At 50.8% G+C, this 27,395-nt stretch overlaps 1 protein-coding gene across 4 annotated transcripts in view; it reads left to right on the forward strand.

The window, feature by feature from the left end:
• The first annotated feature begins 3,085 nt into the window (after positions 1–3,085).
• LOC106992921 (uncharacterized) overlaps positions 3,086–27,395 on the forward strand; it is a 72,830-nt gene continuing 48,520 nt past the window's right edge. For 2 of the 4 annotated variants that reach the window (XR_013402805.1, XM_077959670.1), the window contains exon 1: positions 24,640–24,951. Coding sequence is in view for 1 of the 4 variants with exons in the window: in XM_077959670.1 (XP_077815796.1) it covers positions 24,895–24,951 (57 nt within the window). In the remaining 3 variants the exon portion in view is untranslated. Of the gene's footprint in view, positions 3,369–3,465; positions 3,716–24,639; positions 24,952–27,395 lie in introns of those variants that run through there. The other 2 variants (XR_013402807.1, XR_013402809.1) reach the window with 2 other exon arrangements.

A 27,395-nucleotide genomic window follows, 5' to 3' on the forward strand; every position in this document is an offset into this window, starting at 1 on the left:
CTAGGGCCTGGCAGGGTCGAGCCTGGGCGGGCACTGACGTGCAGGGCGGCATTGATGTGGTCAATGATTACCTTTTATGCCTGGCCATAAAGGCAACCGCCCAGCCCTCCGGACAATGTCCCCTGTAGACAATGCCTCGGGAGGGTGGACGTATACACACACACACACACACACACACACACACACACACAACTGCCAGGCAGGGACTGTCCCGATTGAGGTCTCCGAAGACATCCTTGCAAGGCATCTCCATCTCCCTTGGAGTTCCTGAAGACTTGGCCCAGGAGCTAAGGGGTTTAGGTGGCCATAAGTGAGGTCAGTGAAGTGTAAAACACAAACGAGTGACATCCAGGGGCCTGGATCCTATTCGAGGTGTATCTATGCAGATGGGAAGGGGTCGCCACCCAGACTCAGGTGCCACATCTCCAGGGAAGGAGGGTATTCTGGGACAGATCAAAGTCTACTCCCATTTTACAGGAGATGCAGTTGAGGTCTGTGCATGCAGTGGCTTGCCTGGAGTACCAAGGATGGAGATGATGGCCGAGCTGGGAGTAGGACCCAGGTCCGCTTGGACAGTGACAAATCCTCTGGCCACTGCCCCCAAGGGGGTCCAGGTAGGAATATCAGGGTCAGGAAGGGTTTGTGTCACTTCTCAGACAAGGTATCTCCCCTGGGGCTCAGAGGGGAGCTGGTGAGAACCTAAAGACCTGGCTCCGAGGCTGATGTCGGGAAAAGACCTAGGGTGAGCCCCTCCAGCGGCCACAAAGTCTACGTGCAGGGCCCTGCCCTCACAGGGGCCCCTTACATAGCCCCACCTCATTCTGTCCCGATGCACAGATACTCCCACCACCTGGGTGATGGCGGCTGGGCTATGCGGGTCAGGGCTGGGGCATAGATGGCCAGATTAATATTCTACCTCCTTGGTTGATAAGGCCTGGGAACCTTGGTCCCAGCGAGCAAGGCTGGAGAAGCAGGGACCATGGCCCTGGTAGGGAAGTCTCACTTTGTCAGGTTCCAGAGCTTGGGGCATTGCGGCTGGGTGCTGAGGACAGGGCTCAGGAGACCTGGGTCCCGGGCCAGCTCACCCTGGGGCTGGGCATCGCTCTTCTCCTCGGCCAGTGGGAGAAGGACTCTGTGCTGTCTTCCTGGTGAGTGTGGTGAGGATCACACCAAGGACTCTGCGGGGAAGGTCTTGAATGGATCAGGCTGCTATCTTGAGGAAAGAGGGTTATTATTCACAGTAGTCGTAAATGCCCTGTGAAATTGGAGTGGAGTTGCTTTGAGCTCTGGCCAGAATGCCCCAATCAACCTTTGGCTCTGATAAAGATAAGCAGGCCCAAGGTGATAACACATCAACCAGAAACTGTCAACAGGAGCTAATTAGGGCACTGGGTGCCGGGCGAGCCCCGCCCCCTACACCTGATGGGGGAGAACTCTCAGGTAGGGGAGGATGTGGGCTCATTGCCTGGACCTTAGCCTACTGCTTTTTTGTTTTTTCATCTTCTGGCCACTTTTCCACCTCCAACCACTACCTCCCACCCCTCTGCCTGCATTATATAACATAACATGAAACAAGATGGAATAAAACAGAATCCAATGTGATGGGCGCCATATAATGCAGTGGAAAGAATCCTGACTTGGGGCCAGGTGTGGTGGCTCATGCCTGTAATCCCAGCACTTTGGGAGGTCAAGGCGGGCGGATCTCCCGAGGTCAGGAGTTTGAGACCAGCCTGACTAACACGGAGAAACCGTGTCTCTACTAAAAATAGAAAAATTAGCCAGGTGTGGTGGTGGGAACCTGTAGTCCCAGCTACTCGGGAGGCTGAGGCAGGAGAATCGCTTGAACCTGGAAGGCGGAGGTTGCAGTGAGCCAACATTGGGCCATTGCACTCCAGCCTGGGCGACAGAGCAAGACTCTATCTCAAAAAAAAAAAAAAAAGAGTTGGGAGCCAAGGGACCTGAGTCCAGCCTGGTTCTGCATGCCCTTGAGCTGGTCATTTGTCCCTGAGCCACAGTATCCCTGTCTGTAAAATGGAGGCCAGAGTGGGGCAGGTGTGCAGTCATCCCTTGCTGGGATCCCATCTAGGTTTAAAGTCCATGCTCTTCTGCGACACAACACTGCAATCTGCGAAGTGCACAAAACATTGCCCTGGTGCCGCCCAGCAACACAGGGGTGTGTGTGACACTCGACAGAATCACAGGCCCACCCCGCAGGGAGAGGGAGGTCATGTGGAGGCCCTGAGGCACCGCTAGCTCCCAGGGGTCCTGGAATCCCTCTCCCTTTCTGCACCTCTCTAGGGGCACTCAGGGTCTATTTTTCACTCGGTAACCAGTAAATAAATGCGGTGTTGGGGCTGGGGCTCAGTGGTCCATTTCCCCTCCCTCATCAATATACACCTCCCCCGTCCTGCCCACCACACACACACACACACACACACACACGTTGAAATGGCCGCCCATAGGTAACCCCCAGTGCTGAGCCAGGGCTCCTGGCGATGTGGTCCAGGCTGGGCCTCCTTCGAGCTGGGGGAGTTGCTGGAGGCATCAGTCCCGCTCCTGTCCTGGTTTTAGCCCAGATTCTGCTTCCCATCAGCAAAGTCCAAGCCACTTTTCCTGGGAACTGGCAGGAAGGGTGTAGACGGGGTTGGGCAGAGAGAGAAGTAGACATGAAAAGACAAGGAGGGGCCGGGCGCGGTGACTCAACCATGTAATCCCAGCACTTTGGGAGGCTGAGGCAGGTGGATCACGAGGTCAGGAGATCGAGACCATCCTGGCTAATATGGTGAAACCCCTTCTCTACTAAAAATACAAAAATTACCTGGGCATGGTGGCACATGCCTGCAGTCCCAGCTACTCGGGAGGCTGAGGCAGGAGAATCTTTTGAACCCGGGAGGCAGAGCTTGCAGTGAGCTGAGATTGTGCCACTGCACTCCAGCCTGGGCGACAGAGTGAGACTCCATCTCAAAAAAAAAAAGAAAAGACAAGACAGGGAGGAAAGTGGCCAGGAGATGGGTGAGTAGGAGGGAGGAGAAAAGGGAGGAGGGCCTGACCATCCTTCCTGCCACCCACTTCTCTGGGCAGCAGGGTCACCTGCACCGAAGCTTGCCTGGTTTAGGGCTGGGCAGGCAAGGCCAGGCAGTGACTCAGCCCCAGGGCCCGCTCTCACAGGCCCCAAGACCGAGGGAGGAGGGCACAAATCAGGACCTGGGGGCTGAGGTCTCAGCCTCAAACAGAAGTCACTACAAGGGGCAGTGGCTCTAAGCTGGGAGCAGTTTCTCCTGCCTGGGACAGGGGGCAGGCATAGTAGGGTGGTGAAGAGGAAGAGGGAAGAGTCTGAGGAAGGTGGTGCCCGAAGTGAATCTTGAAAGGTGGGTAGAAATGCATCTTCCTTGACCTCTGTCAGCTCAGCTTCCTCCTCTGAACAATGGTATCATTTCTTTTTTTCTTTTTTTTTTTTTGAGACAGGGTCCCTCAGTTGCCCAGGCTGGAGTGCAGGGGCATGATCTCAGCTCACAGCAATCTCCACCTTCAGGGCTCCAGCGATTCTCCCACCTCAGCCCCCCAAGTAGCTGGGACTACAGGTGCACACCACCACACCCAGCTAATTTTTGCATTGTTTGTAGAGATGGAATTCGCCATGTTGCCCAGGCTGGTCTTGAACTCCTGAACTCAAGCGATCCTCCTGCCTCGGCCTCCCAAAGTGCTGGGATTACAGGTAAGAGCCATCGCGCCCGGCCAACAGTGGGTATAATTAATGGGACTTTTTTCATCGGCCTCATCAGGAGGATAGGACACAGCCTCACTGGTGCTAAGTGCTAGGTGCTGACATGTGGGCCACTGATGCAATGGGCAGGAGGGTTAGTGGGGAAGGCATTTCAGGCACAGTGAACAGCACAGACATGAAGGCGAAAAATGAAAGAAAACGAAATGCCACAGCCCTGGGCCATCCAGGGTGCTGGGAGCAGTGCAGAGCCACTGCCAACCTCTGTGTGTTGCAGGCAAGAGCAGGCGTGGTGAAGCTGCGGGGTGGACGCCAGAGTGATCAGAAGTCTAGCCAAAGGGGCGTGGACCCAACAGGGACAACCCTGGTAGGGAGAAGTCCCCAGGACTGGGCCACAAGGGCCTGATCTCAACTCCTAGGTGTTGAGAGAGCCCGAGGCTGTGTGGGGCTTTGATGCTCCTTCTGTGGGGTGAGGGTGGGTGAGAAATTTTGAGGAGTTGCAGGAGAGGAATCTAGAGGGGTGTGTGTAAGAGAGAGAGAGAGAAAGAAAGGGAGAGAACTAGAAGGTCGGAGGCCAGTACCAAGGGGCAGCCAGAATTCATGCCCGTTCTGGGGAGGGAGCAAGCAGTGCAGGTCTATTTCCCAGGCCGGGCTGCATTGCCCTCCAGTACTAGGAGGTACAGGGGCCTCTGTGGGAGAGCAGGAGGCTGCCCAGCACATGCCCTGTTTTTGCTCAGTCTAATTCTCCTCCCTGGCCTGCCTTAACCCTGCACCCAGACTGTTTCATCAGGTCATAGAGCAGCTGGGTGTGAGTGTGTGGGTGTTTGTGTGTGTGTGCACATGCATGCGTGTACATGTGGCGTTTCTGGATCAGAGAATGCATAGAGGACCTGCTAAAGGTCAGGTCAGTAAGGAGTGAGGGCATGGCCAGCCCCTCAGGCCCTGGCATCCTGATAGCTCCTTCCCACCCAAGGGGCAGTGGCAGCTGATAGGCCTCTGAGTCAGGATGGGTGAGGAGGAGGAGCTGGAAGGGCCAGCCAAGGAGGAGCAGGTCATCACCTGCTGAGTGGCGGGTCACGCATTAAGCCCGGCGGTGGGGAGCAGGGCTGCAGGGGGCCCGGGGTCGGAGGGGAGGGCGATTTCTGCTATTGAGACAATAGGCACCCCAGGTCTGTGTTACTGGGGCTGGGGGCCAGGAGGCAGGATAGGACATGCTCTTGCCTCCCCACCTCCGCTCTGCTCAGCAGCTGGTGGAGGCCTGGGAGGTGAATCCCAGGTTGATGGCCAGTGTGGGCCCAAGAAAGTCTTTGGGGATTTGATGCAATCCCGAGTCCCTGATGGCTCATGGAGAGGCTGTGCCTGCACCTCTTGTCGGGGAGCCATCTGGGGCTCGCCCCGCACCCAGCACATGCCTAGGAGCGTAGTGAACTCCGTCACTAGGAGCGTAGTGAACACCGGAAGGCCGATGAAAAGATGCACTTGAGGCCTGAGCTCTCTGTGTCCAGAAGCAGCCCTCTCAGGTTGTGGGGGGACACTCTGGGTCTTGCACCTGCCAAGGCCCCTGCCACAGAGAATGGGAACAGCACTGATCCCCCAGGGCCACTCCAAGTTTTCTGTTCTCAAGATGCAGTCCCCGTGGGGCTGTGGGTGGACCCCCTCTCTGCCTAGCCCAGTTCCAGCTATAGAAGCAGTGTGGAAACATCTGCCCTGAACAAAGTGCCTTTCAGCTTTCCAGGAATGCTGGCCTGGGGCGGAGCAGGGGTGGCAGGGAAGGACAGGCGTGGGGTGGGATGTTCCAGAATCCACTGGGACCCAAACCCGAGAGCACCGAGTTCCCACGAGCCAATGCCTGGCTGTGGAGGAACCGGGAGGTCACAGGGGTGCACCTGGCAACATCAGGATGAGGCAGGTAGCGTGTGTGTGCAAGTGAGACACAGGGCTGGAAGGGACCTGGAATGTCACATGTCCATGCCCCCAATGCCAAAGGTTGCTTGGTGCAAGTAATATTACTTTTTCTTTTTCTTTTTTCTTTTTTCTTTTTTTTTGTTGAGACAGAGTCTCGCTTTGTCGCCCAGACTGGAGTGCAGTGGCCGGATCTCAGCTCACTGCAAGCTCCGCCTCCCGGGTTCACGCCATTCTCCTGCCTCAGCCTCCCGAGTAGCTGGGACTACAGGCGTCTGCCACCTCGCCTGGCTAGCTTTTGTATTTTTTAGTAGATACGGGGTTTCACCGTGTTAGCCAGGATCTTTTTCTTTTTTGAGACAGGGTCTCACTCTGTCACCCAGGCTGGAGTGCAGGGGCGTGAATGCAGCTCACTGCAGCCTCAACCTCCTGGGCTCAAGTGATTCTCCCACCTCAGCTGGGATCACAGTTGTGAATTTTCTGTAGAGACGGGAATCTCGCCATGTTGCCCAGGCTGGTCTCAAATTCTTCACCTCAAATGATGCTCCCAACTTGGCCTCCCAAAGTGCTGGGATTATAAACAAGAACCACCATGCCCAGCCTCACTTTTTTTGTTGTTATTTGTAAAAAAATGTTAAAGAAGAGACATGGTAGAGTGTAGTGGTTGAAAGTGCAGACTCCAGGCTGGGTGGTGGCTCACACCTGTAATCCCAGCACTTTGGGAGGCTGAGGCAGGCAGATCACCTGAAGTCAGGAGTTCAAGACTAGCCTGGCCAACATAGTGAAACTCTGTCTCTAGAAAAATACAAACATTAGCCAGGCATGATGGCGGGTGCCTGTAATCCCAGCTACTCAGGAGGCTGAGGCCCAAGAATCACTTGAACCCGGGAGGCGGAGGTTGCAGTTAGCCAAGATCACACTATTGCACCCCAGCCTGGGTGACAGAGTGAGACTCCATTTCAGGGAAAAAAAAAAAAAGGAAAGTAAGTGCAGACTCCAGAGCCCAATAACCTGGGTGTGGACCATAACTGTCTACTCCTAACTGCTTTGATGGTGGGAAGTCAGTTTATCTGTCTCTGTGCCTCAGTTTCCACAACTGTGAAATGGGCATCAGTACTGTATCTACGTCACAGGGTCATTACAAGAATGAAATGAGCAAATATGAATGAAGTGTTTAGAAATGGGCCTTACTCCATGTCAACTCTATGCAGGTATGATTGGTCCTTGCTGAAGGAATGAAATTCCATGTCAGTCAATCGGTTATTGCCAGGCCCAGGCCCAGGCTGGTCAGAGCTCTGGCCTATTGGGCCCACACAGGGTGTGGCAGGGCAGCCAGTGTCAGCACATCCAAAGTCCCCCGGCCTGCTGAGTTGGCAGAGGGCCTGCCCTGACACTCCCCAGCCCCAAAGAACATCCTAGAAAGGAGACTGGGGCTTCCTTAGGTGTCAGTGGGTAGAGGGAACAGGAGATTGGGAGCCCCTAACCGTGGTTGAGACCCTCCCACAGCCCTCGCTGTGTGGCCAGGCCTGGCACGGGGCAGTGGCACGTGTTTTCCATGGCATATGGAGGGTACGAGGGTGCAGGACTTACTCCAGGGGGGCTATAGTCACATATGTGTGCTTATGGGGGCTCAAAATCTTCCAGCCCACGGGCACTTTCCTGCTCTGACTAGAACCCATAGCAGCAAGTCCAGGCCAGTCCGTCTGGCACTAATTCTGAGCTAACTTATACTTCTAATGATTTCATCCAGAAAGTCAGTCAGTCAGTCAACATACATTTTTGGAGGCCCTATTGCATGTCACACCATTAAAGTGGAGGTACACAGAGATCTCTGTCTTGAAGGATTGGATCATTGCACTGAGAAAGGGGTTCCTGGCTACAGGCATTGTGTGCGCCAAGGCACAGTGGAAAGGGAAAGCCTGCCCAAGGTGGGAAATGTGGCCAAAGGGAGGGCAGATGGGAGGAGGGCAGGGCAGGAGGCAGGGCTGGGGCTGAGATGAGGAAGGGCCCTGCGAGGCAGGCTCAGGGGTCCAGCATCTTCTGGAAGGAGCCCTTGAAGGTGCAACTTCAAATATCCAGAGATTGAAGGTGGCTTTCCTGCCATCCCACAAGGCCTGGTCCAGGAGCTGTTCAGTGAACCTTGGCTAGTTAATGGCAGCACGAGTGCTGGGTGGGTCTGAGGGTCCAGGTTACCCTATACAGTGCAGACCACATGATTGGGTCATTGTGGAGTTGTGCAGCATTGCATCTCTGTGGCATCTGGGGCCTGGTATCTGGGCATTTGTGACCGTGCCCATTTGTGTGTGTCAGCGAGTGTCTGTGGGCTGTGGTTCAGCCACTGTGTGTGTGTGTGTGTGTGTGTGTGTGTGTGTGCATGGTGCAGTGTCTGCCGTGATTGGGGCACTCCCCAGGTGCTGGAGGGCTGACGAGTGTTAGTCCATAGATACAGCCTGCCCCAATCCCATCCTAGGCACAGCTGCTCTGGTGAGAACACCTGGAGGTGATTCCACATCTGGGCTTGCAGTAGTAACAGCAGCAGGATCATACCTGGCTGGAAGGTGCGTCTCTGGGCACCAGGTCAAGCAGGCGTTGGCTTCCCTGGAGCCTGGCCTGGGGATGTGCAGGGGTGGGAGGTCTGGAGTGGGAGTAGTTGGTTCTTAAGGCTCCTGAGGGTGACTGTGGGGATAGAGGTCCAGTAGCCCTCTTTCCCTGCCTCTCCAGCCCCCATCCACCCCCACTCCAAATGTCCATTCCTTCATCCACCCATTTCTGCCTTTCCATTTGTCTGTCCGTCCTCCTCTGCCTTTCAGCCCATGTGTTAGTCTATCCATTTGTCCGTCTGTCCTCCTCTGCCTTTCAGCCTGTCTGTTAGTCTATCCATTTGTCCGTCTGTCCTCCTCCGCCTTTCGGTCTGTCTGTTAGTCTATTCATTTGTCCATCTGTCCTCATCCATCTTTCAGTCCATCTGTTAGTCTGTCCATTTGTCTGTCCGTCTATCCATTTGTCTGTCTGTCCTCCTCTGCCTTTCTGTCCATCTGTTAGTCTATCTGTTTGTCCATCCATCCTCCTCCATCTTTCAGTCCATCTGTTAGTCTATCCATTTGGTCTCCCATTGGCCACCTGTCTGTCTCTGGTCCTCTCCGCCACCTGCCTGTTCCCCCAGGCACCTCATTCTCGAGTCGTCCAATGCAGGCTATGATCAGGGGCTTCACTCTGGCCCCCCAATAGCCCCTGTGGCTGCAGCTTGGGCCTGCCCAATCCCTAGTGAGTGAGCCTGCCCGGCGAGCCTCCGCCTCACTCCAGAGGGTGTCGTGAACTCCTAAAACAGATCCGACGCGGCCTTGCCAGTCCTGGAATAATCACACCAACAGCTTCAGTTTCCCCTTCCAGCTCTGTTCCCAGATGGTCCTCTTGTCTCTCACCTGGACAAGGTTCCTCTCCTCCAGGGAGGACTGCCTGACCACCCATCCATGGGCTCTGCGGCCACCGCATGCTCTATTCATATGTCTCAATCTGTCACAGCCGGGTTCAGCCTGTGGGAAACCCGGCCTTTCTCCCAAAAGAGATTACCCATGACATGGACCCAGCTAGACATTTTCCCACTCAGAGTTCCAGCATGTTGCTGTGGCCCCCGCGGGAGGTCCTTCCTGTAGAAAACCAGGATCCCCACTCACCTTCCAAACATGGGTTCAAAGCTGCTGCTTCCCAAAGCTCTGCTTCCCTGGGCCACCTCCTACCCTCCCTTGGCTGGACAATGGGTGCAAGGGGCTGACCTGGTCAGAGAGGGACAGACCACCAGGTGCCGCTCCCTCCAGGGCCTCAGAGAACTCAGAGCACCAGGGTGGGGAGGGGTGAGGGTGGTGTAATTAATCATGGCATGTGTGTCTCCGTGTGTGTGTGCAAGTGTGTGTGGTATTCATTTACAGAACAAACATTTCCTGAGCACTGGCATGTGCCAGACACCGTTACAGGCACTGGAGAGATAGCAGTGGAAAAACCAATGGCCTCCGCCCGCAGGAGGCAGATGTCCCAGCCAGGGAGACCTAGGAGGCTGCAGGGCCTGTGAGTGTCAGGGAGTGTGAGTGAGTGTGAGGGGGGTGAGACCCTGTGGAGAAGGGGCCCGTACATGAATAGGGCCGGGTCTAAGTCAGGACATGGGTGTACAGACTCAAGTGTCTGTCTTTGGTGGATAAGAGTGTCCCCTGGGGTCTGTGCCAAGGAGTTTATGTGTCTGTGCAGGCCCAGAGTTGAAATGTGCCTATCAGTCAGTTTGGGAGGCTGCGTGGCAATCACACCTGGCTGACTCCCAGGCTGCGGGGCTCTATTTTAAGAAGTGACAACCTGCAAATCCCCGCCCCCCACCATCCCTACCCCACACCTGCTCAGGTGCCTAGCCTCTGGGGAGGGCCCGGCTGGCCTATCTGCAGAGAGAGCCCACACTTCAAATGGAGCAGCCTCTGGCCCCCAGGTAACGAGGGTGGGGTGTGCCTGGGGCCCTGCTGATCGATCAGGAATCCCAGCTCCCTTGCCTCACACCTGCAGCCCTACCTCCTGCCTCCCAGCATAGCCCCTGTGTGTGAGGCACAGCTCTGGAACCCTCCAGGGCTCTGCTGGCCCACGGTGCCCCGCCTGATCACCCTGGGAAGTGGGCCAGGCAGGGCTGGAGGTGAGAGGGGAGGAGGGAAGTAGATCAAGGATGACCTCCCATCTTATCAAACATCTGAGCCCCTCCGTCACCCCCTCCATCCATGGGGTCTTCTTCCCTGGCTGCAAGTGGATAGTCCGGGTAGGTAGAAGCTGGGGCTGCCTGGGTGTCACCCCCACCGCCTCTGACACTCCCTTACTCTCTCTACTGTGTGTCCCATTTACCTTATCTTCTCTCGCCCTCATCACTACTCCGAGTTAATAACAGTCATGCGTTGATCTGTTAGCAGGCATGATGCTAAGTGATTTGCGTGTACGCTCTCCTTTAATCCTCACAACGACCCTGTGAGGTCAGCAATTGTTATTCCACTAGAAGGGAGAAAGCCACAGCTCAGATGCATCCACATCGCCCAGTGAGGAGGGCAAAGAGCATGGCTTCCTGTCCAGGTTCTGGAGAGCACTTAGCTGTCCTGCGGCCTTGGGATCATGCTCTGCTGCTCTCCTCCCAGCCGTGGTCCCTTGGTGGGAGCTGAGCTGTGTCCTTGAAGGTTGTGGACTGTGAACATTGTTCACAGGAACCAGAGACCTCACTCTTTAGGATTCTACAAGCAACACCTGAATGGGCTCGACATTCGTGGAGGTGATGTTTCCCTGGATTACTGACTTTTGTTTTATAATAATTACAATCTTTATTTGGTCTTATTTAATATAGTTTAGAAGCTATCCAATCTGTTTTTTTTGGAGAGGCAAACTTCTTTTGAAAATGTAAGTTTTGGCTGGGCGAGGTGCCACACACCTGTAATTCCAGCACTTTGGGAGGCCGGGGAGGGTCAACTGAGGTCAGGAGTTTGAGATCAGCCTGACCAACATGGTGAAACCCCGTCTCTACTAAAACTACAAAAATCAGCAGGGCATGATGGCAGGCGCCTGTAATCCCAGCTACTAGGGAGGCTGTGGCAGGAGAATTGCTTGAACCCAGGAGGCAGAGGTTGCAGTGAGCCAAGATCTTGCCACTGCACCTAGCCTGGATGACAGAGTGAGACTCTGTATCAAAAAAAAAAAAAAGGAAAAGAAAATGTAAGTTTTGCTTTTAATTAAATAAAGTATTGGTTCAGAAAACTTAGGACACACGAAACTATTCAGACTGTTACTTTAGCATTTTCCCATAGTAATGGGAATGCATCAGTAATATTCGCCACACTTTGCTAGATGTTCATTGATTAGAGTGTTGGAATCAAATTCTGCTCTAAATGTGTGTGAATACATTGGAGAGGTTTTGTGGTTTTCACTGTGAAATGCAATTGTCTTTTTTTTTTTTTTTTTTTTTAAGACCGTCTTGCTGTGTCGCCCAGGTTGGAGAGCAGTGGTGCAATCTCAGCTCACTGCAACCTCCGCTTCCTGGGTTCCAATGATTCTTCTGCCTCAGCCTCCGGAGTAGCTAGGACTATAGGCCACGCCACCACACCCAGCTAATTTTTGTATTTTTAGTAGAGACAAGGTTTCGCCAAGTTGGCCAGGCTGGTCTCAAACTCCTGACCTCAAGTGATCCACCTGCCTCAGCCTCCCAAAGTGCTGGGATTACAGGTGTGAGCCACTGAGCCCAGCCACAACTGTGTCTTGAATAAGAAGGTACCTAGAAGCCAAATTAAAGTAATAATAGTGACTTATTTTTTAAAATGTGTTTTATTGGTTCCTCGTCCTTCTGTGCACTCCCTGGACTGAGGTGTGGGCGCACAGAGGGAGGAGGGAGCAATAAGTACATGTGGGGTCCAGGCTGTAGCCATGAAAGATGGTGGCAACCAGGGGATCCCAGCCACCTCCCATCCTCTGGTCCCTCCCCTGCTATAGATCCTACAACAGCTTCCTACAGACGCTTCCCAGGGCAGCTCCAAGTCCTCTGTCCAGCAGGCAGCCTTGCCTGCACTGCCTCCCTCTCCTCCTCCCCACAAGCACCCTCTCACCCAGGCAGACACTACTCCTGCTCTGCCCGTGGCCCGTGGCCTCTACTCTCGCTGCCCTACTGCCCCAAGTTGAGGCACCTTACCCACTTCATTTCATTCAATCTGCAGAATGTCCCCACAGGCTAGGTTTTCGTATGCATTTTTGTTTGTTTGTTTTTTAGAAACAAAGAAACTGAGCTCAGAAGAGGGCAGCAACTTGCCCCAGGTCACACAGCTAGTAAAGAGCACAAGTGGGATTCCAAAGCAGGCTCACCTGACTGCAGTGTGGCATGCAGTTCAGCCGCATTTCATAGATCTTTTCTGAATGTAACCCAGTACCAAGCCCTGTGCTAAGGATTGGGGATACAGACTATTAGGGGAGAGGGATAATGCATATGCACACGCATGCATGTGCACACGTGTCCCCCCACATATACACATACACACACAGACACACACACAGACACACACACGGACACACACAGACACACACACACAGATGCACACACAGACAGACACAGACACACTCAGACACACAGACACACATACATACACACATAGACACACAGATACACACATGCAGACACACACAGACACACACCAACACACATACACAGACACACACACACACACACACAGACACACAGATACACACATATAGACATACACACACACCGACACACATGCACAGACACACACACACAGACACACGGAAACACACACATACACACACACGCGCGTGGTTCTGATACCATTTCCCGCTGGCAGGTGGTGGGATAACCTTTGGTCCTCTCTGCCCTTTCCCTTCTGAGTTTCAGATGGGAGGGAAAGCAGACAGGGAGGAGGTGGTAGGTGCTGAATTAGTCACCTCCCAGTCTTAAAACCTTCACACTTGTGACTTAGACCCCCAGATGGTCCCTTTCAAGAAATGAGCTCTACTTCCCTTTAAAAGACGGAGAGGGTATGAAAGAGAAAAACGTTTTGTTCTGCAGTTTCAAGTTGTCATTTGGGGGCAATTTGTTCCTTTTCCTCCCTATCTCTATCTGCCTCCTCCCTCACCTTCAACCCAGACTGGTCCTAAGACCACAGAGAGCATCATGTGCACCCATCCTTCCCTGCACCAGCTTTCCCCAAATGCCGATGTCCAGTGCTGAGCCACTAGGCTGGGGCTGGGAGGTGACGCGCAAGAGGGTTTCTTCTCTGTGACACTTGGGGGTTGGGAGGGAAGTCAGGGGTTCTTGGCTAGCACGAGACTTAGAGCTGATCTCCTTCACTGTCTCCTACTTTTGTTGAAAGGTTGGCTTGTTTGTGGACAGAAAGCTCTCTGGACCAGGCATAGTGGCTCACACCTGTAATCCCAGCACTTTGGGAGGCCAAGGCAGGCTGATCACCTGAGGTCAGGAGTTCGAGACCAGCCTGACCAACATGGAAAAACCCCGTCTCTACTAACAACACAAAAAATTAGCTGGGCGTGGTGGCACACACCTGTAATTCCAGCTACTTGGGAGGCTGAGGCAGGAGAATCACTCGAACCCGGGAGGCGGAGGTTGCAGTGAGCTGAGATTGTGCCATTGCACTCCAGCCTGGGCAACAAGAGCAAAACTCCATCCAAAAAAAAAAAAAAAAAAAAAGATTGATTCTAATTTCTTAAAAAGCATCATGCATACTTGAGACTTCTTTGAAATGAGAACATCTAAACCAACCAACAGCTTTAAAATGTAATGAAATGTTCATGATTTCTAGGCTTTCCAATTAATGAAGTTATCACATGATTATGGTTTATAGACATTAAATGACATAATTTTCATTTTCATTTTCTGGTTTTTAAAAAATATTTTGGGCCAGGTGCGGTGGTCACGTCTGTAATCTCAGCATTTTAGGAGGCTGAGGTGAGTGGATCTCTTGAGGTCAGGAGTTCGAGACCAGCCTGGCCAACATGAAAACCTGTCTCTACTAAAAATACAAAAATTAGCCAGGCGTGGTGGTGCGCACCTGTCATCCCAGCTACTCAGGAGGCTGAGGCAGGAGAATCACTATTACCTGGGAGGTGGAGTTTGCAGTGAGCAGAGATAACGCCACTGAACTCCAGCCTGGACAACAGAGTGAGACTCTGTCTCAAAAAAAAAAAAAAAAAAAAAAAATCAAAACCAATACATCCTCTCCCACCCTTCAAATCTCAAACCTTTTTGCAGGACCATAAAATTTCCATAGGCCCCAGACACTGCCTATGCAACTTAAAGAATGAACAGCCTGGCCCAGAGTGGCTCCTTGAATATTGTTGAAGAGAAGTAAGAGAGGGAGAGAGAAATACAAATGATTTGGAAACATGAAAAAAAAAAACCTGACATCGCTCATCATAAATAATGCAAATTAAAATGAGATACTGTTTTTTTCATATCTCAGATTGGTAGAGATCAAATAGTGATTTTTTGTACAATTGAGTGCAACTTTTTGGAGGACTATTGGATGATATCTATCAAAATGCAAATTGCTCATTCCTTTGCACCGTCAATTACACTTCAAGGAAGCTGGGCTCCAGATACATTCACAGATGTACAAAGATGCACATAGAAAGATTTTCATTGCTGTGAAAACCTGGAAACAGACTAGATATTAACTGACAGACGACTGACACAGATGGCAAGACATCACGCTCTGGAAGAGTCCACAACCGTGAAAGAAGGTGTGCACGTATTGATACGGAACAAATACCTCAATACAGAATTAAGTGAAAACAATTCAAGGTGCAGAACTATGTGTAATGTATGCTTTCTTTTGTGAAAAAAGGAAAACAATACACACCACACACATATGTTTATGTTTCTTTATAGTTATATACTAGGAACTGCCTCAAAATATTTGGAAGGAGACTCGGAAATTGAGAAGAATAGTTGTTTCTGAGAGGGAAACTGTTTACTTGCTCTGTTTAATTTAATTTTAAAATTTTTAAATTTTTTTTAGATGGAGTCTTGCTCTGTCACCCAGTCTGGAGTACAGTGGCGTGATCTCGGCTCACCGTAACCTCTGCCTCCTGGGTTCAAGCGATTGTCCTGCCTCAGCCTCCTGAGTAGCTGGGATTATAGATGTGCGCCACCATGCCCAGCTAGTTTTTGTATTTTTAGTAGAGACGGGATTTCACCACATTGGCCAGGCTGGTATCGAACTCCTGCCCTCAGGTAATCTGCCAGCCTCCACCTCCCAAAGTGCTGGGATTACAGGCGTGAGCCACTGCGCCCAGCCTAATTTTATTTTTAATTATAAGTGCATATCTCTTTTTTATTTAAAAAAATCTAGTTAGCAAACAAATAGACAAATGCCTGTGGAATAAAAGAAGTAAAACAAACGATGAATGAATGAATGACTAAATGAATGAATGAATGAATTTTAGGTGCTTGGTTGGGGAAGGAACTCCACTGCAGGCCAGGTGTGGTGGCTCATGCCTGCAATCCCAGTAATTTGGGAAGCTGAGGCAGGAGGATCGCTCAAGGCCAGAAGTTCGAGACCAGCCTGGGCAACGCAGCAAGACCCCCATCTCTACAAAAAATAAAAAAATTAGTCAGGTATGGTGTCACATACCTGTAGTCCCAGCTACTCAGGAGGCTGACAGGAGGATTGCTTAAGCCTAGAAGTTTGAGGCTGCAGTGAACCATGATTACGCCATTATACTCCAGCATGGGTGACAGACCTTGACCCTGTCCTTAAAAAAAAAAATAAGGCCGGGTGCAGTGGCTCACGCCTGTAATCCCAGCACTTTGGGAGGCCAAGGTGGGCAGATCACCTGAGATCAGGAGTTCAAGGCCAACCTGGCCAATAGGGCAAAACCCCATCTCTACTAAAAGTACAAAAATTAGCCAGGTGTGGTGGTGGGCACCTGTAATCCCAGCTACTTGTGAGGCTGAGGCAGGAGAATTGCTTGAACCCAGGAGGCACTGTACTCCAGCCTGGGAGACAGAGCGAGACTTTGTCTCAAATAATGATAATAATGATAATACAAATAAAATAATAATAAGAAGAAGAACTGCACTGCATCCTGGAGCCCAAGAAGCTCCCACCACCTGGTGGAGGAGACACAGAAAGGGCAGAGAACCTGATGTTCTATGCAACTGTGGGAGGAGGGGCCCGGAGGAGTCGGGAGGGCTTTTCCTAGGAGGCCTGAAGAATGGAGAAGGCTGAACCAAGGGGAAGGAGGAATGGTAGGGGGTGGTTTGTGGGTTTTTGTTCTGGGAGGCCTTCCTTTCTCCCCTGCCCCTATCTGCAGCTCTTCCCTTCAGTGTATGTCAAGCCTGAGGAGTCTCAGTCCCTAGAGTGGTACCTGGCATACCATCTATGGCAATAAATAGTGATTGATCGAACTGATGGAATCAGTCACTGGTTAATTTAGGCGACAGTGAATTAATTACTCCCCTTTCCTACCTGAACATCCCCCCAGAAACAACAACAGATGACTTTCTCAGAGCTGCCATGGATAGCTGTACAGACTGTCCACTGCACAACTCCAGGAGGCACTATTTTCCTAGACTGTCATGGGAGCGATTCCTCCTGAAGCTGTGGGACATGATGCATCTGCAAAACACTGTTTCTTCCTCTTCTAAACTAAGTGAACTTAATCCACATGAAGAGTGAAAGGGCTCAGGGAACCGGGATCTCCCAACTCTGACCCTGTAGGTTTTCCCCTCCCTTTTCCCTCCTGTTCTTACGGCCCTTTCCTTTGTTCCTTTCTAACTTGGACTTGAGGCAACTTAGCCAGATCTGGCCAATTACGCTATCCCTCGACTTTACAGCCTGGAATTGGCTTACAGTACGATCTCAGGAAAGTCCCATAACCTCTCAGGGCCTCAGTTTCCCCATATGAGAAATAGGTAAACGTGTATGGAGCAATTCTTGATCATCCTCCTTGGCTTGAAGGGAATGTGTTGGGGTAAAATGTCAAAGAAATGCATCCCTATGGGACCTGGCATTCTCGAGGGGACAAGTCTCAACGTCCTGTCCAGTCCTGCCTGGCCCTCCTTACCCTTGAGACCCACACTCTGCTTCATGGGCAGCATCCTAGCATGGAAGGAATTGTGCTGAGAGCAGCCCTGGCCAACTCCTCACTGACGACACTTACTGTGTGCCATTGAGGAAGCCGCAAGCCCTGCCTGGGCCTCAGTTTCATTTTCTGTAGAATGGGAACTTAGGCCAGATCAGCAAGGGTCGAATGCTAGACTGGTCCGGGCGCGGGGGCTCACGCCTGTAATCCCACAACTTTAGGAGGCCGAGGCGGGTGGATCACCTGAGGTCAGGAGTTTGAGACCAGCCTGGCCAACATAGTGAAACCCCATCTCTACTAAAAATACAAAAATTAGCCAGGTGTGGTGGCAGGTGCCTTTGAAGCGGGAGAATCACTTGAACCTGGGTGGCAGAGGTTGCAGTGAGCCGAGACCATGCCATTGCACTCCAGCCTGGGCAACAGAGTGAGACTACTTCTCAAAAAAAAAAAAAAAAAAAAAAGCTAGACTGAGTCTTTCATGGCCTTTTCTTTTTCACTTTAATTTTTGTAATTTTTGTCTTTCTTTGTGACTACAAACATCATACCTCATACATGCTCATAAAAATTCAAACACTTCCAAAATAGGTAATGTACCAAGGGAAAACCAACCCTGAGACTCATCGTTAACTCGCTGCTAACTTTTTTTGGGTAACTTAATTCTGACATAATTTCAAATTTACCAAAAATTTGCAACAATACTACAAAGACTCTACTATAACTTTTTTGCAGATATCTAATTGTTTTCATTTTACCCCTTTTACTTTATTTTTCTTTACATATGTTTATGTGTGTGAATGTGTATGTGTGAATGTGTAATTTTTTCCCGAAATTTCCCAATTAAGAGTAAGTTGCAGACATCGTGCCCTTTTACCTCTAAATACTTCAGGGTGTATTTCCTAAGAACAAGGATGCTCTTTTACAGTGCAAGACTTACATAACTCCTGCACGGTAGACACCGGGAAACTCAGCATTGATACAATACTATTATCTAATCCACAGCCCATATGCAAGTTCAGCTGTGTCATGATCTTTTCACAGGTTTCCAGTGAAAGTCCTGAAAAGTCCTGGAAATTCAGAGCAATATAATGAGTTTTTTCTTAAAGCTAACATGTATCTAGCTTAAAGGATGATGCTTTATTCTAAAACCTGCTGTCCTCTCCTTTTATTTTTATTGGTGTTTACGATGTCTCTTGTCTCTTTTTTGATGAAATGATGGTGCCAGGAGAAAGTGATTTGTTAGCCTAGGCTCATGCCTGCAGTCCCAGCACTTTGGCAGGCTGAGGGAGGAGGATCACTTGAGGCCAGGAATTCGAGACTAGCCTGGGCAACAAAATAAATAAATAAATAAATTAGCCAGCCATGGTGTCGTGCACCTGTAGTCCCAGCTACTTGGGAGGCTGAGGTGGGAAGATTGCTTGAGCCTTAAGAGGCGGAGGTTGCAGTGAGCTGAGATTGCACCACTGCACTCCAGCCTGGGTAATGGAGTGAGATCCTGTCTCAAAAAAGAAAAAAAAAATGGTTTATTATTTCTCTGATATTCTTACTTGACAAAATAAAAACTGTGTGGAGATGCCCCGACGTGGCCACTCCAGCTCCTGTGGTCTCTAATTCTGGGTGGGACCCCTCACCTCAGGAGGGTTTCCTGTGCCCTGTTGAGAGCGCAGCCACTCCTAATGCTGGGGTGGGGGCTGGGAGAGGCAGACACAGGCCTTGCCCCAGGAACAAATGGTTTCTCACCTAGCAGAGGGTACCTTTATCTTTTTTTTTTTTTTGGAGGGCGTCTCACTCTTTGGCCCAGGCTGGAGTGTAGTGGCACGACCTTGGCCCACTGCAACTTCCATCTCCTGGGTTCAAGTCATTCTCCTGCCTCAGCCTCCCAAGTAGCTGGGACTACAGGTGTGTGCCACCACGCCCAGCTATTTTTTGTATTTTTAGTAGAGACAGTTTTCACCATGTTGGCCAGGCTGATCTCGAACTCCTGACCTCAGGTGATACTCTCGCCTCAGCCTCCCAAAGTGCTGGGAGTGCCTGGCCCACCTTTATGTTTTCCAGACTCTCTGGCCTCTGTCTGGAACCTTCCTGGCCTTGTAAGTCTCCCTAGGAGGCAGACTCTAGGCACCAGGCCTCACTTTCCCAGCCTCCCTTGCAGCTGCTGCAGGCTTGTGACCTGGCTCAGCCAATCAGACACACACATTTGGCAACCCTGACTCTTAAGCAGAGGATACCAACAAGTGGAGATGGAGTGCATTTGCCACAAGTGGAGGCAGCAGCGGCAGCAGGAGGGAGGTGTCAGGCGCAGTGGGGCCACAGGGCCAGTCCTCAGGTTGGTTACTCAGTTGTCCTCCCTGGTCTGGCTTCAAGGTGTGATTTGGACTGGGGTTCTGGCTGCCGTCCAGCCCTCCCTGGTTGCTGTGAGCCTGGCTCTCCAGCCCGCCCGAGAAGTCCGTGAGTTAGTTCTCTGTTGCTTGCAACCAAGAACCCTGACCAGTAAGTACAAAGAAGTCAGTATTCATGGGGATGGCAAGGAAGTGGGGCCTGGAGTGTGGACACATCTGGACTTGATGAGCAGTGATTCTGAGGCATGGGCAGCCATGGAGGAATCTCGTTGCCTTGTCTGAAATGTGGAAGGGACACCCTGTCTAGCTGCTAGGTGGGGAAGCCCAGACAAGGAGTGCTGTGGGTAAGGGGTAGGAGGGATCTAAGAGGGGAGAGCCTAGAGCTGGGGACTGAGGATTGAACTGGGAGGAGAGAGATGGACTCAGGAAGAAGAGGAGGGTGGCATTGCAGGAGGAGATAGCCAAGTTGGGTCACATGGTTCCACATGCTTAAAATATTTTTTCACCCTTTTCTCTTCTCTCTTTTTTTAAATTAAAAATTTTTTTTTTTTGAGAGGGAGCCTTGCTCTGTTACCAGGCTAGAGTGCAGTTGCACCATCTTGGCTCACTGCAACCTCTGCCTCCCAGGTTCAAATGATTCTCCTGCCTCAGCCTCCTGAGTAGCTGGGATTACAAGCATGCACCACCACACCTAGCTAATTTTTTTGTATTTTTAGTAGAGATGGGATTTCATCATGTTGGCCAGGCTGGTCTTGAACTCCTGACCTCAGGTGATCCACCCGCCTTGGCCTCCCGAAATGCTGGGATTACATGTGTAAGCCACCGCGCCTGGCCTTTTTCACCCTTTTCTATATGCCAGGCAATGTATTGGTTAACAAAACAGTCCAGGGATGGGTATTATCCTCATTTTGCCTACAAAGAAATTGTTACAGAAGAATTAAACAACCTGAATAAGATCAGAAAACCAGAAAGGGACAGGGTCAGAATTCACACCTGAGTCTGCCTAACCCTGACACTGATGACCTTAACAACCTCAACAGGTGCTCAGATTAGGAAGCAAAATCTCTGCCTCAGTCTCTGAGTTTTTATATAATTGGTCCTCAATGTCTGTGGGTTCCTCATCTGTGGATTCAACCAACTGCTATCAAAAACATTTGAGGGCCGGGCGTGGTGGCTCATGCCTGTAATCCCAGCACTTTGGGAAGCTGAGGCAGGCAGATTGCTTGGGGCCAGGAGTTCAAGACCAGCCTGATCAACATGGTGAAACCTCATCTCTACTAAAACTACAAAAATTATCTGGATGTGATGGTGCTCGCCTGTAATTCCAGCTACTTGGGAGGCTGAGGCAGGAGAATCGCTTGAACCCAGGAGGCAGAGGTTGCAGTGAGCTGACATTGCGCCACTGCACTCCAGCCTGGGCGACAGAGTGAGACTGTCTAAAAAAAAGAAAAAAAAAAAATTGAAAAAATATGAGGAGGCCGAGGCAGGCAGATCGCTCGAGCCCAGGAGTTCAAGATCAGCCTGGGCAACATGGTGAAACCCCATCTCTACTAAAAATACAAAAATAAATTAGCTGGGTATGGTGGCACATACCTGTAGTAGGCTGAGATGGAAGGATTACTTGAGTCAGGGAGGCAGAGGCTGCAGTGAGCCAAGATCACGCCACTGTACTCCACCCTGGGAGACAGAAGGAGACCCTGTCTCAAAAAAAAAAAAAAGTTTTTGAAAAAAAGTTGTGTCTGTACTGAATACATAGACTTTTTTCTTGTCATTATTCCCTGAACAATATAGTATGTACACTTATATACTGTAACACCTATGTACATACTATTTCCATTATATTAGGTATTTAAAGTAATCTAAAGATGATAAAAAATATAGAGGAAGGGCTGGGTGTGGTGGCTCATACCTGTAATCCCAACACTTTGGGATGCTGAGGCGGGTGGATCACCTGAGGTCAGGAGTTCAAGACCAGCCTGGCCAACATGGTGAAATCCCATCAGTACTAAAAATACACAAATTAGCTGGGCGTGGTAGCGGGTGCCTGTAGTCCCAGCTATTTGGGAGGTTGAGGCAGGAGAATGGCGTGAAGCCAGGAGGTGGAGGTTTGCAGTGAGCCGAGATCCTGCCACTGCACTCCAGCCTAGGAGACAGAGTGAGACTCCATCTCAAAAAGAAATTTTTATCACTGTGAGATAACACACTTTTCTTCTTGTCTAAGTCAATTGAATAGAAGTTCTGTTTCTTGTCGCTAAAACATCCTTACTAATTTGGTATGCTAATAGCTGCAGCAGGAACAACAGCCATCAGTTAAAGGGGGAAAACCTGATTTTTTGACCAAGCAGGGGCCTGAGAATTCCTTTCCCTGCGGGTTCAGTGGGGAAGAGGGAGAGAGTATGCACAAGTGCAGGCGGCCCGAGGCCCTTGCACTCTGAATCTTGTGGCAGGCAGAGAGAGCTCCCATCAGAGGAGGCGCCGCTCCCGGCCAGCCAGATTTCCAACTCCCATTTCCTGTAGGGTCAGCAGAGGTGGAGGATGGGGTAGGCAGAGGAAAGCAGCTTTATTTTCTGAATCAGGATGGAAAACAGATGTCCCAGTACCCCGCTGGTCCCAGATTCACCCTGGACAGAGGCTGGGCCTGTTCTCAGCCCTGACCCATCCACCAACCCCTGTCCCCCACATCAAGTCCAGATGTGGCTTCTTCCAAGTTCTAATAATAATTTTGATTTGTTGCAGCAAAGCAACCTTCACCCGCTAGCTCAATCCTAAACTTATCAACTCACCATGGAGTAGAGAAGGAGTAACACTATGAAAGCTTTGTAAGGAAACCTTCGTGGGGTAGAGAGGAGTGTGAACTTGAGATTCAGACCAATGTAGGTTCAACCACAACCTGGTCTTTTACTAGCTTTGTGATCTCAACCATTACATCAGTCATCAACTTCTGTGTAACAAGCCACCACAAAACCTAGTGGCTCAAAATAACAACTGTTTATTTCTCACGGTTCTAAAATTTGGGCAGGGCTTGGCAGGACAGCTCACTTTTTCTTTACATAGTGTTGCAGGGAATTGTGTGTGTGTGTGTTTGTGTGTGTGTGTGTGTGTTTTGAGACACGGTCTCACTTTGTCACACAGGCTGGAGTGCAGTAGTGTGATCATAACTCATGGCAGCCTCAAACTCTTGGGCTCAAGGGATCCTCCTGCCTCAGTCTGCCAAGTAGTTAGGACTATGGGTACACATAACCATGCCTGGCTAATTTTTAAATTTTCTGTAGAGTCAGGGTCTTGCTATGCTGCCCAAGCTGGTCTCGAACTCCTGGGCTCAAACAATCCTCCCTCTTCAGCCTCTCAAAGTGCTGGGATTCCAGGCACAAGCCATAGTGCCCTGCCCATGGTGTTGTGTTTTGTAAGTTAAGACAATGGTGCGTGTGCACGAGCAGAGGAGGGCCATGCAAAATGCATGTCCACCCTGTTCCTTGCCTCCCATCTCTGTATAGATCGTTACTTTTCCTTTCATCTGTCCTTACTCATCAGTAAACCACAGGAAAAGAGTGTTGGTAGAATACATGCACAGCAAGAAGAGAAATTAAAAGATGTTAGTTTTGACCAGGCATGGTGGCTCATGCCTGTAATCCCAGCACTTTGGGGGCCGAGGTAGGTGGATCACCTGAGGTCAGGATTTTGACACCAGCCTGGCCAACATGGTGAAACCCTGTCTCTACTAAAAATACAAAAGATTAGTAAGGTGTGGTGGCACGCACCTGTAATCCCAGCTACTCAGGAGGCTGAGGCAGGAGAATTGTTTGAACCCGGGAAGTGGAGGTTGCAGTGAGCCGAGATTGTGCCACTGCACTCCAGCCTGGGTGACAAGAATGAACCTCTGTCTAAAAAATAAAAAATAAAAAATAAAAAAATAAAAGTTGTTAGTTTTGTGTGGTGTTCTCACTCTTCTGGTAGGAATGAAATATATATGCATATATGACCTATGAAATATGAATTGCATAATTCTGATGATTGTACATATGAGTTAAATGCTCTTATTTGCATTTAAAACTGGCTTTGCCCCATATAAAGTTGAATAGCAAAATTCACACTACCATTTACAAATTTTAACTTTTTAATTAGGGTAGCATTAAATAGCAAGTTAAAAACACTGTGGTGAGTTAAGGGAGAGATACTATCAAAGGCAAGAGAAAGCTTTATATTTTAGTGCCTCTAACAATGTTTTTCTTGCTTTTTGCATAAGGGGCTCCACTTTTTCATTTTGCTTTGGATTCCAGAAATTGTATAACTGGCCCAGAGGCCAGGCCTCTTAAAGCCTATGCCAGAACCGACACAGCATCACTTTTGCCACATTCTGTTGGTCAGAGCAAGTCACAAGGGCAGCCCAGAGCCAAGGCAGAGGTAGGGGTATGCAGGTGTGTGTGTGTGGTGGGGAACTGGCTCCACCTTATGAAGGGAAGAACAGCATTCTAATACAGAGAGGAGAGGAATTGTTGGTGACCATCCATAGGCCATCCCCTTTCTGATCTCATCTTCTCATCTATAAAATCAGAATGATTCCCCAGGGTTGATGGAGAATAAGGGAATATTGTGTTTGCAATTCCTGGAACATGGTGATGCCTCACTCAGGGTTGGTCCCTCCCCTTCTATTTTTTTGGGAGGGTGGGGAATGGAGCCTCGCTCTGTTGCCCAGGCCGGAGTGCAGTGGCACGATCTGGTCTCACTGCAACCTCTGCCCCCCGGGTTCAAACGATTCTCCTGCCTCAGCCTCCCGAGTAGCTGGGACTACAGGCGTGTGCCACCATGCCCTACTAATTTTGTATTTTTAGTAGAGACAAGGTTTCACCATGTTGGCCAGGCTGGTCTCAAACTCCTGATCTCAGGTGATCCACCCACCTCGGCCTCCCAAAGTGCAGGGATTACAGGCATGAGCCACTGTGCCCAGCCCCGCTTCTATTTCTTAATCGTGCTTTATAAATGCTTACTGATTTGCTGTCTCATTTCAGTCATTCATTCACTTAATCTTTATTGAGTCCTATGAGTCAGGCACTGTTCTGGGAGCCGGGAGATCACAGCTGAGAATAGAATAGACAAAAGTCCTTGCCCCTATGGAGTTCATTTTGACAAGAGAGACAGACAATAAATGAGGCAAACAAATAAAATATGTATTGTGTTGGGAAGTAAAGAGGCCAAGGAGAAGGAAAAAAAATGGTAAGGGGCTAGAGAGTTCTGTGGTGAGGGCCCAGTGTTCGCTAGGGTGACCTGGGAAGGTCTCTCTGAGAGGAAGTCATCTGAGTAAATCCTAAAGGAGGAGCCCTGGGGATGTTCCAGGCAGAGAAACGGCCAGTGCAAGGGCGCCGAGAGGGGAGCGTGTCTGAGGTGAGTGAGGGGCAGTGAGGGGTCCCAGGTGGCTGGAGGAGGGAAGAAGGGGAGAGATAAGGGAACTAGGGAGGGCAGATCAGGAAGCACCCCACCCCACCCCTGGCAAAGGACTTTGTCTTTTACTATGAATAAGATGAAATCACAGAGGCTGGCGTGGAGGAGGAGAGCAGTGGCTGCAGGGTAGGCCAAAGACTATAGTGGGAGCAAGAAGAGGCAGGGAGACTGGTGGGAGGGTGGCCTGGCCAGAGGCATCCCTCTGGAGGTGGGAGAAGTGGCTGAATTCTGAACAGTGCTTTGGAGTTAGACAGGACTTTCCTGTCAAATCACAGGAAATCAATTTGGCATGACGAGCAGGTGTTATCAAATCCTCATGTTATAGAAGACAGCATCAAACCTTGGTGAGGCTAGATGACGCGCATCGTGTCACGTAGTTACTAAGCGGTGTCTTTCCGAAGGCAGGAAGGTTGCGGGGTCTGTCTGAAGCTGACAGTAACGGATGTGTGGTCTGCATGTGGGTGTGTTTGTAGGTCTTGCCTTTCTCTAGGTCTCCATATCTGTTGTCGCCCCATCTCCACCCCCCACTGCCACCTGTCAGCTTCTGCTCTTCTTACACGTTGCAGACACATCTTCGTCTTCTCCCAAGCCCATTTCTAAGGGGCCTGTATGTTTCTGGTGCCCAGAGTGTATGTGGGCGACCCTTGTAGCATCGGCATGCCTCATAAGAGCGTGAATGCCCCGGCGCATGTGTTTCTGAGTGTGCGCATTACTTTGCTGTGTGTGAGGTGTGTGTGCATACTGCTGGCTGTGAGCACCTATGGATGGGGGGGCTTAAGGGACTGGGTGTGTGCATGAGTGTAAATGTGTGTGTAAATGTGTGAGCACATGGAGGTATCCTCTCTCCTCTCTACTCCTTCAAATTTACTCCCATTCTGAAACGCCCAGGTCAAGCCCACTTCTCCAAGAAGCCCCCTCACTTTTCTAGGCCATAAGAAGCTCCCTCTGCTGAATCCCACCACCCCCTCCATCAGAATCACATACTCCACGGCTTTGACTGTTTTCCAGCGGATCTGCCTCCTAGAATGCCAGCTGTCCACATGTGGCAGGGCAAGGTGGGCATGCAGGCGCACATCCCTGCCCCTGTTCAACCATCAGGCTAGACCTCCTGGGGTCACCTCCCCCAGCCCCCCACGTGGGTTGTTTAATGGTGCTTTGGAGAAGGAGGGGCAGCAGCCTCAGTAGGGTCTAGTAAGCAGGACTGGCGGCCTCCAGCAGGCAGAGGCAGGTGCGCAGAGGTGGCTGCGTCCTGGGCTCCCTTCCTCCCTGTGGGGAGCAGCTGAGTCTCCAGGCAGCAGGATGGAACTCTACACTGGAGTCTCTCAGTGAGCTCCCAGGGTGGGCTCGTGGGGGTCCTGGGAACACAGAGACTTGGCCCCCTAGAGAGACCCTTGGGCCTCAGGGTAGCTGGTCCCATCCTTTGCTCCCTCCCCTGCACCCTCTAGGGGCCCCCAGCCTGGGCCCCAAAGCAGGGCTCCTTCTGATGTAAACCCCTCTCCTTCTCTTTCCCCTTCTTCCTCCCAGAGCACCAATTCCTCTGTGAACCCTGTGGCCTCTCCTGCAGGTACTACTGGGTCCTTTCTCTTTAATCGACTGGAAATCAGGCCTTTGCCGTTAGCCTGAGTTTCCTGACAGACTAGAGAATCATTTCAGCCATGAGCCAAGTCATCCTCACATGGACCACACTGGAAATCCTGGAGGCACATGGCCAGTTTAGTCTGTCACCCCACCGCCTGCCCTTCCCTCAGTCCTGGCCAGGCTCCTGCCTCAGGGCTTTTGTTCTAGCTGTTTCCTCTGTCTGAAATGTTCTCCCTCAGACTCTGCTTGGCTCTTCCTTCTCCAAGCTCCTGTTGAAATATTGGCCTCTTCATGGGGCCTCGCTGGAGCACCCAGCTTACTATGGTGACCTGAGTGAGGGCACACCCCTGCACCCACGGGCACTCCTCATCTCCCAGCCCTGTCTGCTTCCCCTCTTTCTTTCCATAGAACCCACTGCCTACATAAGGATTATAGAATGTGAGGCTGGGCGCAGTGGCTCACACCTGTAATCCCAGCACTTTGGGAAGATGAGGCAGGAGGATCCCTTGAGGCCAGCCTGGGCAACATAGCGAGACCTGTCCTTACAAAAAAGAAATAGAAAATTAGCCAGGCTTGGTGGCACACACCTGTAGTCCCAGCTACTCAGGAGGTTGAGGTAGGGGGTTCACTTGAGCCCAAGAGTTTGAGGCTGCAGTGAGCTGTGATCCCGCCACTGCACTCTAGCCTGGGTCACAGAGGGATACCCTATCTCAAAAAAAAAAAAAAAAAAAAAAAAGAGAGAATGGAATGTATTTATTCTGTCTATTATGCCTCCCCAACAAAAGGTGGACCCCACAAGGGCAGGAATC

This window comes from Macaca mulatta, chromosome 13 (genome assembly GCF_049350105.2).
Source record: "Macaca mulatta isolate MMU2019108-1 chromosome 13, T2T-MMU8v2.0, whole genome shotgun sequence".
Taxonomy (NCBI): domain Eukaryota; kingdom Metazoa; phylum Chordata; class Mammalia; order Primates; family Cercopithecidae; genus Macaca; species Macaca mulatta.